This window comes from Python bivittatus, unplaced genomic scaffold (assembly GCF_059951505.1).
Source record: "Python bivittatus isolate LINGU-HERP-01145 unplaced genomic scaffold, Pbiv_v1 ctg000190_np1212, whole genome shotgun sequence".
Classification (NCBI taxonomy): domain Eukaryota; kingdom Metazoa; phylum Chordata; class Lepidosauria; order Squamata; family Pythonidae; genus Python; species Python bivittatus.
This window is the reverse complement of record NW_028277042.1, coordinates 2,865,436-2,884,681: the sequence shown is the minus strand read 5'-3', so window position 1 is coordinate 2,884,681 and position 19,246 is coordinate 2,865,436. Positions and strand designations below refer to the sequence as shown.

The 19,246-nt window shown below is 42.0% G+C and overlaps 1 protein-coding gene across 2 annotated transcripts in view; it reads left to right on the top strand.

The window, feature by feature from the left end:
- MBTPS1 (membrane bound transcription factor peptidase, site 1) overlaps nt 1-14,359 on the top strand; it is a 43,725-nt gene extending 29,366 nt beyond the window's left edge. For both annotated transcript variants that reach the window (XM_088135896.1, XM_088135895.1), the window contains exons 17-23: nt 775-899; nt 2,442-2,519; nt 3,612-3,752; nt 7,547-7,678; nt 8,540-8,666; nt 9,273-9,403; nt 13,519-14,359. In XM_088135896.1, the coding sequence (XP_087992022.1) occupies nt 775-899; nt 2,442-2,519; nt 3,612-3,752; nt 7,547-7,678; nt 8,540-8,666; nt 9,273-9,403; nt 13,519-13,712 (928 nt within the window). In that variant the 3' untranslated portion in view covers nt 13,713-14,359. The remainder of the gene's footprint in view (nt 1-774; nt 900-2,441; nt 2,520-3,611; nt 3,753-7,546; nt 7,679-8,539; nt 8,667-9,272; nt 9,404-13,518) is intronic.
- Nucleotides 14,360-19,246: the final 4,887 nt, after the last annotated feature.

Sequence of the window (19,246 nt, the reverse complement as noted above, 5' to 3'; positions counted from 1 at the left end):
ATACGCTTCTCCTGTGGGGCTGGGAGAACTTCCAAGAGATTTTGCTTCACTTTCTGCAAAAGCTGCTGCTTTGTTCCATTCAAACCAGCTTCAAAAACACAACTCTGCTTGTTTTTTTGTTCATTTGCTTTTTTGCTGCTTTGGTTCACCAACTTAAATTTATTTTAAGCCACAAAAGCTGTTTCAAATATAATATTAAGCCAACCTCCACTGCAAGTCCTAGATGTGTGGAAGGCAGAGCAACCCGTGAACCTGCAGCTTTACACAGGCCTGTTCCAACTCACAGCACTAAATCCTGGCTTAGCATTGTTTGCAAATCCATCAACTCTTTTTTGCCTTAGAACTCTGATTAGAAAATTCTGATTTATGGTCAGACTCCATATTTCAGTGGGCTTTTTGTGCCTTCAGGTGATGATGCCTTTAAAATCTAAAAGGTTATTACAAAATGGATAAGATAAAGCATTCTAAACCTTTAATTAATTTAAACCAGGATTACAGAGATTTCTGAGGTGCTAGGCGTCTACTCAATCCTTAGAAGGGCTGCATAGAATTTTATTTTAAGCCTCTTAAGATCTGAGGCTTAGATCTAGAGGGGCTTCTTCTGTAAAATAAGTAGGCTTACTGTTGCCCTTGGTGACAGCGGTCTTGGCATGTATATGGGGCATATGGGCTCCTGTTTACTGCATGTATAGTACCTGGTTTTTATACGTGTCTTTTTTCCCTGGGCATCTTCTGCATGTATAATAACTGGTGCTGTTCTGCTGAGTTCTTTAGGCAGTGGTGGATGCCAGATACTGGAGGAGCAAATATTCCAGCACTAAACGATCTTCTGTCCGTCTGGGGCATGGCCTTTAGTGATGGGCTCTATGAAGGAGATTTTACCTTGGAAAGCCAGGAGAGTAAGTATACAGAACTTAGGAGTAGGTGACAGCTAAGAGGAAACCCATTGATGAGCAAAGATATTCTCAAACAGTAACACTTGAAATTGCAGTGATGTGGGTGCAGGAGTGGCAAGGAGGGTCAAGTGACAGTACGAGCGTCATGACATTATGCAAATAACACAAATTATGTACTTTGCATTGGTTGCATGACACCATTGTGGCTTCTGTTGGATACCTAGGGATTGAATGCAGTTCCATAGAAGTGACTTGTATATATATATTTTTTAAAAAACTGATACAGAAAGACAGCCCAAGCCTGGATCTCCCGGTGTTATCATACTACATTTCTCATCACCTGACTGCTGATCAAGCTGACAAGGGGTAGTGGGAATTGTATGCCAGCCATCTTTGGGGGGCCGTGATCTGGAAAGGCTTTTTCAACGTATCTGTAACATTCAGAACTTCTGTCTGTAAGGAGATTCTTTTCTGCTGAAGAAGAATTTCCCATCTGTGGTCTGAAGTGCTACAGTCATCAAACAGCTTGTGATGTCACTGGCCACTTATCTAAATGAGGCCTGAGATTTGTTAATGTCTCAGGGAAGAGATGATAAAGGCCAAACTGAAGGACAAATAACCGTGGTTTCACTGTCCAATGGGACTTAATCCAAGACACGTACAAACACATCAGTCAAAGACCACATTCAGGTTGTCCTTGAAGTGGGCTTCACACAGTGAGTCTAACATGTAAAGAACAAGCAACAGTCCTTATAGTTTTCTGAAAGCATAATGTTAGCAGATTCCATTACTTGTCAGAACTTTCAACACTTTCCTTTTGGTTTGATAAAGATCAGATAGATCAATTGCTTCATTCTCCTTCCCATTTCCTCCAGTATTTCTATATCTCTGAGTGAATGAGGTCATTCATGATGCCCTTTTCATGTACTGTCATATATATCTTAACTTCTTTCACCCATCTATATAAGGCAAGCCATTGTGATTTTCATTTTATGAATGAGAGAGAGAGGGAGGGAGGGGAGGGAGATCTCCCAGTGGTAAGCTAGCTAAGGACAACATAGTCACAAAAGGAATTTGGAGCTTGGAATACAGGAGACAGTAGATTGAGAAATAGAAATCTGAGGAACGGATAAATGGAGGCCTGAGGGAAGGAAAAGTGGAAGAAGCATTCTTCAGAAGAGTCAAGGTTGAGAAGAAATAAGAGGAAATGTACCCAAAGGACTTGTAGACAGATCTCTTAGTATTGCCTGGAATAGAATGAGATGCACATAGGAGCTGGGAGAGATAAGTAATGGCACTTGATTGCCAGTTCTGGATCCTGCAAGGACTTTTATTTCTTGTAGGACATGGAGGCACTCTGTATGTCTCAGGGCTTCATGCAACCCCCTAATCCCTGGTCCATGCCAGAAACAGCCATGGCATTGTAACTTTTAATGTGATAGAAGAAGAACTGATAAAAATTTACTGACAAATCATTGGCTACAGTTTTCTAATTAAGATGTACTAGAATTGTCTAACACAGATCTATGTATATATTATTTTCAGTGAATTATGCCTCAGGATGTAGTATTGCAAAATTTCCAGAAGATGGCATTGTAATTGCACAGACTTTTAAGGATCAAGGTATTGAGTTCCTCTTTGTGTTTAATGTTCTTCTAGATATGGTCTTGAATCTTCTGTTTTCCTTTAACAAGAAAAGCATAGAAAAGCTTGGCATTTGCATGCCTTTAATTTAGGTAATCTGTTCATTGGAAGATACAGGAAATGTGTTATTTAAAGTATAATAAGTGCATATGAAAAGAAGGAAATTGTATTTTACATTTCTGTCTGAGGGAATGTGTTTTGATCCTCTGTTATATTATTTTATTCCCTAAGACTCCTACGCCCATAAGCAGCTTTCTGAATGCCAAAATATAAGATTACAAACACCTGACATTTGAAGTGCCAGCATAAAATAACAATTAGTGCACTGTGAATAGTGTCACCTACAGTGGTAGGCTAAACTGTGGCATCCTGAATATGTTCCTAAAGAGCCCTTCAGAAGCTCAGTGAGATAGAAGAGGCTTGGAGGCCTGGAGTAAGCTGTTCCATAGAAGTGATGTTCAACCATCACTGAAAGGTCTCACCCCTAGGGTCCCTGTAGATGACCTTCTGTCAAAAAAGGGAGCCTCAGAAAACCCTCTCTTCCCAGTCTTACTGGTTGGGCATAGATATCCAGACTTCAGGAGCTTTAAGGGCGACAACCAGCTTTTTTAATTGGTCCCAGAAGCTAAGTGAAGAGCCATGTGTTTATGCCTCTTCTGAACAACAGTAGAGTGGGAGCCATCTGGGTCTCGGGGTGGGGGGGGAACCTCGTTCCAGAGGCCAGGCGCTGCTACAGAGAAGGTGTGCTTCTGGGGTCCTGATGGATGGCATTGCTTACTTGAAGGAACCCAGAATGCGCCAACCCTGCCCGATTGAATTGGCTAAGCAGATGCTATGGCAGACAGGTGGTCCCTCAAGGAGCCAGGCCCTGTGCTATGTAGGGCTTTATAGGTAACAACCAGCACCTTGAATTGCACTTGAAAGCAAACTGGCAACCAGAAGCAGAGGTGTTACACAGGCACACCGAACTATGCCCATCACTGCACGTGCCGCTTGTATTCTGGAGTGGTTATAGCTTCTGGGTGCTTTTTGATGCTGTTTGACCCCTTCCCTCTTTCCTTTTCTTCCCAGGTCTTGAAGTTTTAAAGCAGGAGACAGCAATAGTCGAACATGTCCCCATTTTGGGCCTCTTCCAAGTTCCTTCAGAAGGTGGGGGCAGGATAGTTTTGTACGGGGACTCAAACTGCCTGGATGACAGCCACCGGCAGAAAGGTGTGTAAAACTCTGCAATGAATTGCGATTATCACAACACCTGAGCACAGTTACAGGTTCCAAAATGGAAAACTGTGCATGCAGTTATGCACACTTGTGTGTAAATCAAATACAAATAGGTTTATGCACATTCAGATATAAAATCTGAGGATGTACAAGTCGTTTGTAAATTTTATTGTATTTATTACTGAGGCTTCTTGCCATGATATTTTCATCAGCCACTGCTGAAACACAGAGGACTGACATTTTCACTCTCCCCATAACAGATTGTTCCTCCAAGATTAGGGACGTGGATCTGGTTCACGCCTAATGCTAAGTCAAGTAGCTGGCTTGTTTTTTATTATAATACACAACCCCTCCCATATTACACTTAGTACTGTGCACAAGCCAAGACTGACTGGGTTTGCATATGGTTTATTAACAAAACGTAACTGACTGGTTTTGCACGGCGTTCCAAACCATACTACCTGATGGTTCAGCACTGTTGACAGGGGAATTCTGGGAATTGAAGTGCACATGTCTTAAAGTTATCAAATTTGAGAAACACTGATGTAGCTTGATCAACAAATTGCAGCTAAAAACCTGCTTTTAAACCGTCTGATGTCAAACCCAGCCAATGATCTGTATGATTAAATTAACTATTAGAGAAGGCTAACAATTATACTGCATGTTTATTGACAATTGGAGAATTTTTAGAATGTATTGGAATATTATATTTGTAACTTTATTTTGTGTATACTGTATATATATAAAATAAAGCTACAAATATTATATATATATATATATGTGGAGAGAGAGAGAGTCTTGGCTAGATTGCCCTAATAAAGAACTTTTAAACAGAGGCAACTTCCTGTTCCAACCTCGCCAGCAGGATGCTGTTGGAATTAATTGTTGTGATTTTATGGGAATGAAGCAGCCTGTTCCAACTACGGAATGGAGGTTGAAACAGTCCATGTTCAGACTGGTTCCATTCCAGTAACGTTGGAACAGGTGATATTCAACATATTCAACAAATGGAAAGTTGGAACAGGATGGAACGATAAAGTCAGGACAGGATTTTTTGGAGTCAGAACATTGCAATCTCATATTGTTTTGTAAATCTCTACTTTGACATTTTTAAAATAAATAAACTCTGTAGGATTCAGAATCACAGTTTGCATTGATCCCAGAACATGTAGCCTATGGACTCTAAATTTCAGAACAAATTCATCTGTGCTCTGGTTTTTTTTTCATATCCATGTAAACTGTAAATACGTACAATAATAATAAAAAAGATTATTCTACCTAGAGCAGTGTTTCTCGACTTTAGCAACTTTAAGATATACAGACTTCAATTCCCAGAATTCCCCAGCCAGCATGGAAAGTTGAACTCCATATATCTTAAAGTTGCCAAGGTTGAGAAACTCCGACTTAGAGTACCAATAAAAGCGAACATGTGCAACTCAGGGTTGAACTGTGGAGTCCTCGGGGTTCTCTGAGCTTGGTTGTTTTCTTGCAAACATTTTGTTTCCCGGCTAGGTAACATCTTCAGTGCTGACTTAGAGTATCGAAAAAGTGCCAAACTTAAGCCACCCATTGAGGATGATTTAGATTTAATAAACAAATCAGTACATATTCTTTAGTTGATATTGCTATTGATAAGTCAATATTGCTTTGGCACAAAATGTCCCCTACCTCCCATCCATGTTTGAGTAGCAAGGTGCCTTTTACTTCTAGAAAATGTTGCTCAGTTCTGTTTTTAGCAGTGAAGTGGAATGGCACTGAAGACAGCCTTTCATGTTAGGAATGACTCCTGCTGTGACTTCAGTAAGCTTAACAGTGTTTAAAATTCCTCACATACATGATTTATAAATCCTAAAAATGTGTCTGACCTCTGTATTAAAGAAAGAAAAAAAAATCAAAGGTGCGTATTTCGGTGACATGAGGATTATGAAGATTAATGTCCATTCCCACCAAAGCGTAATGTGGGGTGGTGGGGGATTTTAAGAAAATGCCTTTGAACTGTGTTTAAATGATTTTAGATAAAGCTAGCTATCAGCTCCAAGTTCTAAGACAAGGAGGATTGAGAAGCTTAGCTAATTTCACTTTGCCCAGTGTTGTTTCAGAGGCTGTATGTGTCTCAAAATCATGTTTTCCTTTTTCCAGTTTAAAGGTGGTGATACTGCAATGTTCAGCTTTCAAGGGCAAATGTGCTATCCATAGATAGCATTACGGTGCACTGATATCTTGAAATACCGAGACCAAACATTTTAAGATATTGAGGCTCTTCCTTTCAAAGGGCTAAGTGTGTGTAGGGATACAGGGTAGGTAGATGAGGTTCACCCTTCATATTTAATACTTGTTTGTTGAGCAAGCCATAATTGGTTGGACTCCCACACACTATGTTAAACCAAGCCAACAACATAGCTTAATGTGATGAATAAACCGAGCTGTTCTGTGATTTCATTTAGTGACTGCATCAACTGCCTTAAAAACTAATCTGAAGAACTGTATTTCGATGTGGTGTCTGAGTTGACAAACTGTTGTTTGCAACCCAGAATCAGAAAGCAAGCTTTGAATTGGGTTTGCAAACCAGCGTTTTCCTGTAGCTGGTGTGATGTCTGAACTGACAAAGCATAGGGTTATGAGCTGTCGTTCCACCCTTTGAAGAATCCTCATTAAAGAAACCGGGAATGTTGAAGAAGGCTATAAGGCAGGGTTTCTCAACCTTGGCAACTTTAAGACCTGCGGACTTCAACTCCCAGAAAGCTGGCCAGGGAATTCTGGGAGTTGAAGACCACAGCTCTTAAAGTTGCCAAGGTTGAGAAACGCTGCTCTAAGGATTGTTATTTCTGTACAAAGGATGACTTTGTTGTTGAAATTTGCCTAGAGTACCTCACTGTGGCTTCTACTGAGTTCTGCTCAACACAGTAACTGAGAACCAAAGCCTCTTTGTTCCTGTTGCCTTGGGGCCTTTATATTAGAGTTAGCCGGGTGAAGCAGATTTCTCCAATTCTGTTGAAATCCCTGGATTCTTTGGACCCGCTTTGTTTTTTTGTACCGATATGGAGGAGCACATTATTCACGAGTGGCCGCATTTTGTGTGGTAGTTTGCAACGTCACTGAGGAGGTAACCTCTACTCAGGCTGCCATCATTTAGTGCCTGTTAGTAGAGCGTATCTTAATTTTTTAAATTAGACCATGTTAATTAGTGGTAAGGAATTCCCATTTGTTAACCACTTGTATGGTCAGCTTTGGCTGTAGGAAAGATAAACCTGATAGGGTCTTCACCCCTACAGTCTTGTGGGCATGTATATTCGTACATTTTCTTAAAGAGAGAAACAAAAATGTTCCTGATTATTGGGTGGCCTCCCCACCCCTAAAATGGCACGTGGTGGAAAAAGTAAAAGAGACAATGAATGAAAGGTCTGGTCTTTTTTTATCCTATGTTGCTATCAGATTTGGGGGAACTTTACCAAGGTTTGTAGCCAGCTTATACGTAATAGCCTCTTTGCTCTTACCCACCTACCTTGCCTTCAGTGTGTACTTTCAGGGAAGCAAAAGATGAATGCTTGGCATTTTCAGTCCTCCTTTCTCTTAAACCCCCAAAACAGGGTATGTTTCAGCAGCAGAGTGCCAACAGGAGCGGTTGCAGAGTGTCAGGGAAAGCAGATGGTAGTGATAGGGATTATTTTTTTAATTAAAAGAAATTCTAGTTCACGAAATGGGGTTTGATACAGTTGTCTCATTTGGCTGAAGCAGTTCTTATTCAGAGTACCCGTGTAGTTTTACATATTCATTTTTGATTCCCCCAGATTGCTTTTGGCTCCTTGATTCCATTCTGCAGTACACGTCATATGGAGTGATGCCACCAAGCCTCAGTCATTCGGAAAACAGGCAGCGGCCCCCAACCGGGGCAGGTTATATTCTTCCAGAGAGAATGGAAGGTGACTTGATTTGATTTCTACAGTTAGAGCTAAGATTGATGGCATTTGGCTTGGAGTGGGGGGAGCGGGAGGGGGGAGGCAGGCCAGCTCCGTCTGTTTTATTGATGTTGTCAGCCTCAATTTCTTTTGGGGAATGGGATAAAAGTGGATGGAGAAAACAGACGGGTGGGGTGGAGAACAAAGGGTTCTCCAAAGGCAGTGGAAGATGTTCTTTGGAACAAGGGTGAGCAGGTCACAGGTTGAAGCCCCCTCCCTCCCCAGCAACCCACTTGTGGCTTCCAAAGTTCCCACTGAAGTGGGTTTGGCTGAGAGGGTCAGCCCATTTTTATATGCTTTGGGATGTTCTAAGGGGTGAAATGCCTTGCAGAGGCTTAAAGCATTTGCTTTCCCCCTTAAAAACTCCAAATATTTCCCCTCCCAATTCCTGGGTCGGGGAGATTTTTGCCTCTTAATGTTGTCCCCAAGGGCTGAGATGTTTGGCACCATCTACTCCTTTGCTGTTGTGATGGAATCCGCTGTGCCTCCTGAGATCTGCAGGTTGTGCAGAAAAGCAAAGGGCAACTTTGAGCTTGCTAATCTTTTCTCCAGGATCTGCTTGTTTGCTGTTGATTTTATTTGTTGGGAAATCAGCCCGTCTCAAGGTTCTCAATGGCTTACACAGAACAAAGTGCTTTTCAGCTTGCCTGCTTTGCTTGGGTTCTTTCAACCAGCTATCCACACACACACACACACCCAACCAGATAAATTGGGGAAAAGGATAGCTTTGGTAAAACAAGGTCTATCACTCATGCTTAAAAAAAGAAGCAAGTGACAGATCTTCAAGGATCTATTTGATGTAATTCTTTTCTGTGACATTTGCAGGGAACCACCTTCATCGCTACTCCAAAGTGCTCGAGGCTCACTTGCGTGACCCCAAACCTCGCTCTCTTCCAGCATGTCCTCATTTGTCCTGGGCAAAGCCACAACCTCTGAATGAAACAGCACCCAGGTTGCCATTTTTTAAAATGTTTCTTCTGTCTCTTAGTAAGATTTCAGTTTCAAATTGGATCAGTGGATCTGTTGAATAATAAAATAGCAGGTCTTGGGGTTTGTACTGGGAAATGTGAAAAGATGTATTTTAAAGGGGCACAGTCTAGAAGCAAGAGAAATTGGAAGGCCATGGTGATGCTGATTTTATTCTCATCCAGAATGTATCTCACACTTTGTCAGATATTGTGACTGAGAGCAAAGCCAAGTAAATCTGGAATGGGATGGTAAGGCCCAACAGTATTTGGTAGCAAGGAAGAGCCTCCAAAAGAGCTGTTCTGAACCTTTAATAGACTTTAGGAAATATTATTTGACTTCTTTAAGCAGATATTTCTGCAATGTCCTTGTTCTACTACCCAGCTCTGACTGAACAAGGCTAAACCAGCATCTCCCAGAACACCAGACTGAGATCTGTTGCAGGCATTACACCTGATGTTCTCAAGAGCAATACCTTTACTCTTCCCTCTTGTTTTCTTTTTAGATATTCATTGTTTTTTTTTTCTGCTAGTCTGAATTGACTAGCAGCCCAGGATACATAAAGAGTTTGTATTGTTTTTGTCTCTTCCAGCAACCTTTGGAAACATCAGAAGTTATTATCAATTGACCTGGATAAAGTGGCCTTGCCAAGCTTCCATCAGAACCGACCCCAAGTCAGGCCTTTATCACCTGGAGAGAGTGGAGCATGGGATATTCCAGGAGGTAAATACCAGAAGACTGCAATGAAGTTGCCCCAGAGTTCAGCACCTGGAATAATCTTGATCTGTTTCTTTGGTCACCTCCATAACAGCTTATTTGAGGGACCAGGTTATAATTAACGCTCACACATCTGGCTACATTTCAGTCAAAATATGTCTGCCACGGCATAACACTTCGTTTCATATCATCCTTTCTCTGTCCATTAGCATTTCTAAATTCCTTTTAGTTGCAGAAGATGTTGGGAAGTTTGAGAAGAGCTCACTTAGCTTCTGTGGGGGTGGAGGTGGGGCAATTCAATTGGACTTGACCATTATGGACTTGATCTTTATGACATCAGGTAAAACATAGCAGTGTCCTAAAGCATGACCAGCATACCTCCTTCACCCCCTCAGCTCACTTAATATATTATGGGAAACAATTGCAAGTCCTGGGCCAATTAACTAAATTAGAAATTAATCATTGTTTACTGATACTATACTCTCCTTGAAGAACTGTAGGGTCTTCCAGATACTAAATACTCATTGTCAAATTGGTCCAGCCCAGGTAACCTCTGGGTCCACACATCATATTAAGCCATCATATTGGGAAGTTTGGTTTTTGCCTTAGCATACAGAATGAATCTGAGTCATTGTGGTTTATTCAGTAGACCAGACATGCCCTAAAGCTGACACCTTCTAAAAGTTGGACTGGATTAAGAGGATTTTATTATTTATTTTCTAAAATTTATCTAACTGTCTGAAGCCTGCTGGACTCTAGGCGGTACAAAAACAGATCAAGAATTAATTATGATTAGAATTCAAGACTAAAAAGTGCAAAATTAATAATAGTGTCATGCTATGTCAACTTCCAGAGGTCCTCAGACCTCCAGAAGAGCTCTGTTTTCACGTTACTGGAAGGCCGTGTGGGTGGGAGCCATACCCACTTCAGGAGGCAAGCTCTCCTATTATATACATAGGAGATGATCTTGTTGTTGTTGTTGTTCAGTCGTTAAGTCGTGTCCGACTCTTCGTGACCCCATGAACCATATTGCGCCAGGCCTTCCTGTCCTTCACTGCCTCCCTGAGTTTGCTCAGTTTCATGCTCATTGCTTCAGTGATGCTATCTAACCATCTCATCCTCTGCCGTCCTCTTCTCCCTTTGCCTTCAATCTTTCCCAGCATCAGGGTCTTTTCCAAAGACTCCTCTCTTCGCATTAGGTGACCAAAGTATCTGAGCTTGAGCTTCATTATCAATCCTTCCAATGAGCAGTCAGGGTTGATTTCCTTTAAGATTGACTGGTTTGACCTCCTAGCAGTCCAGGGGACTCTTAAGAGTCTTCTCCAGCACCACAGTTCAAAGGCATCAATTCTTCTGCGCTCAGCCTTCTTTATGGTCCAGCTCTCACAGCCATACATTACTACTGGAAAAACCATAGCTTTGACTATGCGGATCTTTGTTGGCAAGGTGATGTCTCTGCTTTTTAATATGCTATCTAGGTTTGCCATAGCTTTCCTCCCAAGGAGCAACCGTCTTTTAATTTCATGGCTGCAATCTCCGTCTGCGGTGATCTTGGAGCCCAAATAAATGAAGTCTGTTACTGCTTCCATTTCTACCCCTTCTATTTGCCAGGAATTGATGGGTCCAGATGCCATGATCTTAGTTTTTTTAATGTTGAGTTTCAAGCCAGCTTTCGCACTCTCCTCTTTCACCCTCATCAAGAGGCTCTTTAGTTCTTCTTCACTTTCTGCCATTAGGGTGATATCGTCTGCATATCTTAGGTTATTGATGATTCTCCCTGCAATCTTAATTCCGGCTTGTGATTCTTCCAGCCTGGCATTTCTCATGATGTACTCTGCATATAGGTTAAATAAGCAGGGTGACAGTATACAGCCTTGTCGTACTCCTTTCCCTATTTTGAACCAATCGGTTGTTCCGTGACCGGTTCTAACTGTTGCTTCTTGGCCCGCATACAGATTTCTCAGGAGACAGGTAAGGTGGTCTGGTACTCCCCATCTCTTTAAGAATTTGCCACAGTTTGTTGTGATCCACACAATCAAAGGCTTTTGCATAGTCAATGAAGCAGAAGTAGATATTTTTCTGGAACTCTCGTGCTTTCTCCATGATCCAGCGAATGTTGGCGATTTGATCTCTAGTTCCTCTGCCTCTTCGAAACCCAGCTTGTACATCCGGTAGTTCTCGGTTCATGTATTGCTGAAGCCTAGCTTGTAGGATTTTGAGCATAACCTTGCTAGCATGTGAAATGAGTGCAATTGTGCGATAGTTTGAGCATTCTTTGGCATTGCCCTTCTTTGGAATTGGAACGTAAACTGACCTTTTCCAATCCCGTGGCCACTGTTGCGTTTTCCAAACTTGCTGGCATATTGAGTGCAGCACTTTAACAGCATCATCTTTTAGTATTTTAAATAACTCAGCTGGAATACTGTCGTCTCCACTAGCTTTGTTGTTAGCAATGCTTCCTAAGGCCCACTTGACTTCACTCTCTAGGATGTCTGGCTCAAGGTCAGTGATCACACCAGCGTGGACATCAGGGACATTAAGATCTCTCTTGTATAGTTCTTCTGTGTATTCTTGCCACCTCTTCTTAATCTCTTCTGCTTCTGTTAGGTCCCTGCCTTTTTTGTCCTTTATCATGCCCATCTTTGCACTAAACGTTCCTTTGATATCTCCAATTTTCTTGAAGAGATCTCTAGTCTTCCCCATTCTATTGTTTTCCTCAATTTCTTTGCATTGTTCATTTAAGAAGGCCTTCTTATCTCTCCTTGCTATTCTCTGGAAATCTGCATTCAGTTGCTTATATCTTTCCCTTTCACCCTTGCTTTTCACATTCCTTCTTTCCACAGCTATTTGTAATGCCTCATCAGACAGCCATTTTGCTTTCTTGCATTTCTTTTTCCTTGGGATGGTTTTAGTTGCTGCCTCCTGTACAATGTTACAGACCTCCGTCCATAGTTCTTCAGGCACTCGTTCTACCAAATCTAATCCTCTAAATCTATTCATCACCTTCACTGTGTACTCACAAGGAATATGATCTAAGTCATACCTGAGTGGTCTAGTGGATTTCCCTACTTTCTGCAATTTAAGCCTAAATTTTGCAGTAAGAAGCTCATGATCTGAGCCACAGTCGGAGATGATCTTATTAATATCCCTCAATTAATTCCTTTTTCTTCTGGCCTAATCTGCTTTTGGGAGAGCAGACCCACCAGCTTTTATTGTATCTATTTTATTGGTCAATGACCGAAATAAAGTTGATGATGACCCACCAGCATTCCATTCAAAAGCCAAGTGTGTCCCCTTGGCCTGACAGAAGTTTACCCATGGTATCCCATGATTAAACCAATCATATTTTGAAGATGTGGTTTTTACAGTACAGGTAGACCTCATTTAGTTGACTGCCTTGTTTAGCGACTGTTTGCAGTTATGATGCTGATGAAAAAGTAACTCTGTGACCAATCCTCGCATTTATGACCTTCACAGGTCTGTAAAGCAAAGGAAAGCTTTGTAAGATCGTAAGCACAGTCGCAGTTTTACTTAGCAACTGCTTTGCTTAATGACCAAATTACCAATCCCAATTGAGGTCGCTAAACAAGAACTACCTGTATAATATAAACCTGTGCATGTGATCCAGGGCTATTTTGAATTGCAATGCAGCTTCCCTTCTGGAAATCTTCAAGAAAATAGCCATGTAAAAAATACTTCCCTTGTTCCTGGTCTGTTGAGGTTGGTGATCTTTGAAACCGAGGGTTTAAAGATAAGGGCTGCTGCTTCTTTTCCTTCCTTGCTCATATCCTGATCCTGGATCCCAAACTGATGAAAATGTGGGCTGAACAACAAAAGAAGAATGTATTTATTTGTTGCTGTTCCTAAATTGTGACATTCCTTTTTCTAGGTTGCTCATTTAGCCTTGTCTCTTATCATGTTGCACCGTAAAACTGAATCAAATTTTTGTTTAGATCCGTGTTTCTCAACCTCAGCAACTTTAAGATGTGTAGACTTCAACTCCCAGAATTCCCCAGCCCGTGTTCCTTTATTGAAAGGTTTAAAAACTATGTTATTTTCTGGAAATGCTAATAAACCTTGTTTGTGGATTTTTACATGCACATTTTTGCTTCCCTTTGCAGGAATAATGCCTGGACGCTACAATCAGGACGTGGGAGGGACAATTCCTGTCTTTGCCTTCCTTGGTGCCATGGTGGTTCTGGCATTTTTCGTGGTCCAAATCAAATCTAAGAGTAGGCCAAAGAGGCGGAAACTTCGAGTTAAACGGCCACAGATTATACAACAGGGCCACCCTCCAAAGACACCGTCTGTTTGATTGCTGTAGCCAAAGATGATCTCCTCTTGTTGACTGCTTTGTGGAATTGCGATCAGCGGCTAAAGAAGTTTAGCCCGACCTAGCCACTGGGTCTGGGACACACAACCTTCTCCTTTTGTCTTTGGTTATTGGCGGGCGACAACTCCACGGATGATCTTCAGTTAAAAAGCGCCCTATTATTTTCAGTAGCTGAACTGACCAAAGGCTTAAACTCTATTTAAGAAGGAATCACTTGCTTCTGATTTTGGAAAGGACCTTTTTTTGTTCTTTGACTTTGACCAAACCTTTTCATTAGAGGCTATTTTCTGTATTTATTTCCAGAGGGACCAGGGAAGGATCCTCATTGAGGCCCTTGGCTCACGGATGGCAGCGCCATTGTTTTCCTGAATGGTGTGCCCTTTTTTTATGCTCTCTCTTATGAAGACAAATAGACCTCATGCCATCCTCCCATAAGGATGAGAAAGAAACTGACTGTTGGAACAAACTAGGAACAAATTGGTGTGGCTGATTTGTCTGATCAATGTGGACCTGTAGTCCTTTCATTTATTTTTATAAAGCAACTTACCATGACGTTTTGTAATTCTTCAGCATGATTTCACCATTGCGGGTGGATAAAAATTTTCAATAAATATGTTATCTGTATTGAATCTGAAACAACAAAGAGGCAATTTCCCCCCGACACTGAAAGATGGAGGAGAAAGTCAAATAATTTGGGGAACTACTCTGTGACTCCCCCCCGCCCCGCATCCTTTTCAGATCATTTTACATTTGCAACTCCAGCAAAAGACAGTCCCCTCTAAGTTCCATTGAAAACAATTTCCAGAGGGAGAATCAGTAAAACTGAGAGTCTTATAGGTCTTTAAAGAGAAATAAAACTAAGGCGATAGAAATATTTCATCAGCTAGTTGGTTATATCAAGGAATGGATGAACAGATATCAAACCAGTGAAAAATTAAAGTTAAGATGATGAACTTCCATTCAGCCTAGCTCACAAAAATGTGTACCTTAATAGAGAATTAGTCCCTAAGGCTCTTTCATGCTTTGATGGAATTCAGGGGGGTTGAACTGGTGTGACTTAAGCCTTTATTTGTATCTTATTAGCTACTCTTTCCTCTGCCTGTGCCCCCCTCTTCAGCAAAGTTGTGTCAAGTCTTCAGACCACATGGTTAGTCTTTGCAAGAATGCCAACATCATGTGAAATTTGGTGATCTCCCAAGATTTAAAAAATGCTATCTTTTTCCTGCACCGAGGGCATCCTGCAGTGCTATCATCCTGATGGGTTGTGTGAATCCAGCCACTGTCTTGCTGGTTAATGATCTTGGGTAAACCACTCAGAGACCTCTTCCAGAAAGAACTAGATAAACATCCTTAAATCAATAACATGAAATTGTATGTGGAGAAGAAGAGAAAAGAGAATTGTTTTTCTCCCCCTCGTATAATTTTACAATTTTAGGCTTCCCAGATGAAACCAACTCAGTATTTTCAGGAAAAGCAAGATAAAACCATTTATTTACATAACACAAAACTGGCAGCAGGATTTTATTTACTTGTTTGTTCAAGTAACTAAACTATTTGTAACTATTTGTATAGTTGCCCATCTCACATACCTGACTCTGGGTGGCTCATACAGTAAAACACAAAATACAAATAAATAACCAAAACAATCACAAAAACCATTAAAACCATTAAAAAACATTAAAACCATAATTTACGGGAGAATGCAATCCATTTTACAAGCAGTCTAACTGTTTCACAGGTTCCATACCACCACCAGATCCCCTGGGTACAGTGGCAAAGCCATGTCTACAGGGCCTTCTGGAAGGCCAATCTGACCATGGGGGAATGATGTTCCAAAGGGCAGGTGCCACAGCAGAAAAGGCTCTCCTCCTGGGTCCCGTCAGATGACACTCCTTAATGGATGGGACCTGTAACGTGCCCCTTCTGCTGGACCTGATGGGATGGGCAGATGTATTGAGAAGAGGGTCCCTCAAATAACCCAGCCCCATGCCATTTAGGGCTTTATAGGTCATTACCAGCACCTTGAATTCAAACTGGGAGCAAATTGACTAATGCAGTGCATGGAGCAGAGGTGTAACGTACACTGATCTAGCAGCACACATAACTGCCCATGCGGCCATATTTTGCACCTGTTGAAGCTTCTGGATGGTCTTCAAGGGCATGCCCTATGTAGAGTGCATTACAGTAATCCACATGGGAGGTGACCAGGGCATGGGTGACTGAGTGTGGGGCCTCACTGGTCCAGGAAGGCACAACTGGAACACAACCCAAAGTTGTGCAAAGGCCCTCCTAGCCATGACTGCCATCTGCTCTTTGAGCAGCAGTCATGAGTCCAGAAGGACGCCCAGATAGCACAGAGGGTCTGTTTGGGGCAATGCCACCCCATCCAACACCAAAGATGGTACGTTCCCAGATCCTGAAGGCCCCCAAAGTCTTGCCAGGATTGAAGCCTGTTGTTCCTCATCCAAACCCCCACAGCTTCCAGGCACCAAGACAGGATATCAACATCATTGCTTCATTTGCCAGAGGTGGAGATGTACAGCTGGGTATCATCAGCATATGGATGGTACCTCATCCCATGGCTGTCATTTTTTTTTTTTTTAAATCAAGGTTAGGTGTGTCAGTATAACTCCCCATTTTGGAGAGCATATCCCATTCAGTCACTGTGCTTGCAAAGCCTGTGGTGTTGTTTGTCTTTCTGAATTCAATTAGTTTTTTTATGTCTGCACAATACAGGAACCTTCAACAGCTGGCAAATGTCACAATGACATCACAGACATCACAATCTTAATTTGCAAATTACCTCTCCTTTATGCAATGATGTCATGAGACGCATGACTTGAACCACCTTCTCCCTGCTCTGTAGACATCCATTCACATAACCGTAAAGTGTCTGGATTTGCAGAATAGGCTAAGCCCCCGCCAAAGCTAATTAGAGTTCAAACTAACCACGTTTACTATAGCTGTGCAATTTTGGGACTTATCAGCCTAGCGCATCTGGAGAACACCTTGCTGGGGAAGGCTAAATTAATCTGAAAGGATTTCGCCCTTTCAAGAGTATCGCAGCAGAGAGAATTGCCACAGCAACCAGTATCTCTCCTGGCACTGCTTCAGTGACAGGATGACAAGCAAGGAACTTTGCTTATTGAATGACCCCTCAAATCAGTGTTCCTAAAGTGCTGCAAGATTCGTGGTGTGTAAACCATTGCAAATTCAAAATGGTGTTCAGAATGCCGTTTTGAGGTTCAGACAACTGTCCTGACCATGCTGGGGTGGTAATGAATATGCATAGCTCAGGCTGAGTACGTTGTATTGTTAGAATTCTCCAAGCTTGGTTTGGGAACTGCAGATGTTTCAGTACCCTTTAAGTTGCATCATCAGGAGTGTTGGCAAAGCAAGTTTAATTGTCTGGCTGGGGTTATATATCCTTCCGTCTGGCCTGCGCTGTGGGTGCTTGGCTCCGCTGCTCCTGTGGGCTGATGTTGTTTTGCAAGTGACAGATGCCTTGTTGTTGATAAATGGCATATTTAGCTGATGAGGTGGTGGTTCTGTCTTATCTCTGTGTTATTTGGTTCCTGTCTGATCAATGGCATTGATAGCCGTGTGGTGGGACAGTGTTTTTCTTTTCCAGTGGTTGCTGCATTGCTGGGTTTGGGTTATTAGGTCAATAAGGAGATGGCTCTGGTTTATTCTGAGTGCTAAAGAGTCTGGATGGATCTCTAGCTCACATAGGACCAACCGTTCCTGGAATTTTTGGGGGCTGGGAAATATGGAAGGTTTTCTACCAGTATGTCTGGAAGATGCTAGATTAGGAAAGGCAGGAATCAGCGTCCTTTGCTACAATATGACTGTATTCCAAGAGTGTTTGGCTGAGGAAAACACCACCAATTGTTCTTCTAACCCAGATATTGCCAGAGTTGCAAGAGATGGAGTTCAGCTAATTGAGGCTTAACCTGACAAGTTGATTCAGCTGGAGGGGGATAAACTACTGAGCCTCTTTAAAGTCCACAAACATGAAGGCAGGAGGAAGGGAGTGGCTATGACTGCAACTTGAGATGGACAAAGTGTGTGGCTTTTTCCCCCCACCTTAAAGCCTACCAAGAGAGCACGAGAAAGAAGGAATACCAAAATAATTCCTGGCTCAAAATATCCCTTTTCAAAGAACACTTCTAGGTAGGGCTCAACCCTTTCCTCTGAATGACGCGGAGAAGGTGTTGGGAGCAGCTTAACAAACATCACAATGGGTATAGTGACACTTTTCTCTTATGTATTTCTCTGGCGCAGTAGCTTGATTGTCTATGGACTCCTCTGCTTTTGGTCTTTGTCTTTTTCAAGTGATAGGTGGATTTGTAGGGACCTGCTTGGGAAGCAAACCCAAGGCCTGAGACAACGGAACCTGCTAGAGTTGGGGAAACTCATGTCTGTTTCTAGGAATGTTGGGTGGTGATTTCCAAGATGGGATGAGTGAGAAGGAAAGGTGGGAAGAGGACAATGGTGTTGGTTAGGCTTGATTTGCAGCAGGCCTTGTCATATACCCAGGATCGCAGCGGTGGTGTTTGAACATGTATGTGCCTTCTCATTAATGTGTGATGCTTTCAAAGAAATGGCTTTATGTGAAATCCCCCTGTTTAAACATTTCTTGTGAGTAGTGTTTTTTAATTGGCTTTTTACAACACAGTCCCTCATCTGCATGGGGATGGGGAGGGCTGGATGGTCAGATGGAACAGGTTTACTTGTGTTTAATAATGAGACAGAAGTGGAAACATTGACCAAACCTTGGATGATCTCCCAAATCTAAGCAAGGTTGGACTGGGGTTGCAGTTCAACAGAGCATTAGGAGATTCCATGGCTGAAAACTAGATTGGGAAGTTGAAAATAAAATCCTCCCACAAGAAGACAATGGCAATTTTTCTGTTGCTGCCAAGAAAGCTTATGGTCTATGAAGTCAGCAGGAGGTGAGTTTGTCTTGAAGGAGCTTTTACCTTGGTCGAAGAGGAAATGTTGGCTGCTAGCACTGAAGATCCCAGGATCCCAGAACTAAGTTTTCCTCACTTGTGCCCAACTTTCCTCAGGGTTTCTGTTTGTGGAGATAAAATTAAGAGTAAGATGCATAACGCCTTGAGTTCCAGAATGAAGTAGGAAATGCACTTTAGTAAGTAAGTGTTGTCTTCTACATCTGGCCACCCCGAGGCAGAAGATCAGGTTCTTTAAGGAGGCTATTTTAAGCCCAATTTGAGGTGCAAGTCTTGGCCTTTTAAAACACTGAAAAGGTTATTTGAAAGACTGTCTGGATCTTTTATAAACCTGCCTGAACTTTCAGGTTTGCACTGTAGTTGGCCACTGGTAAGAATTCACTGTTTGGGAAAATACTGAAGACAGGCCCGTCGTGGTAATGGCCTCTTCGATTTGGAACTTTTCCTACAGAAATGCATGTGACCCTTGGCTGCTAGTTCCTTCCAGGAATTTTTGGTGTTGTGCATTTTTAATGGTGAGATTAATTTTTGTCCACCCTGCTT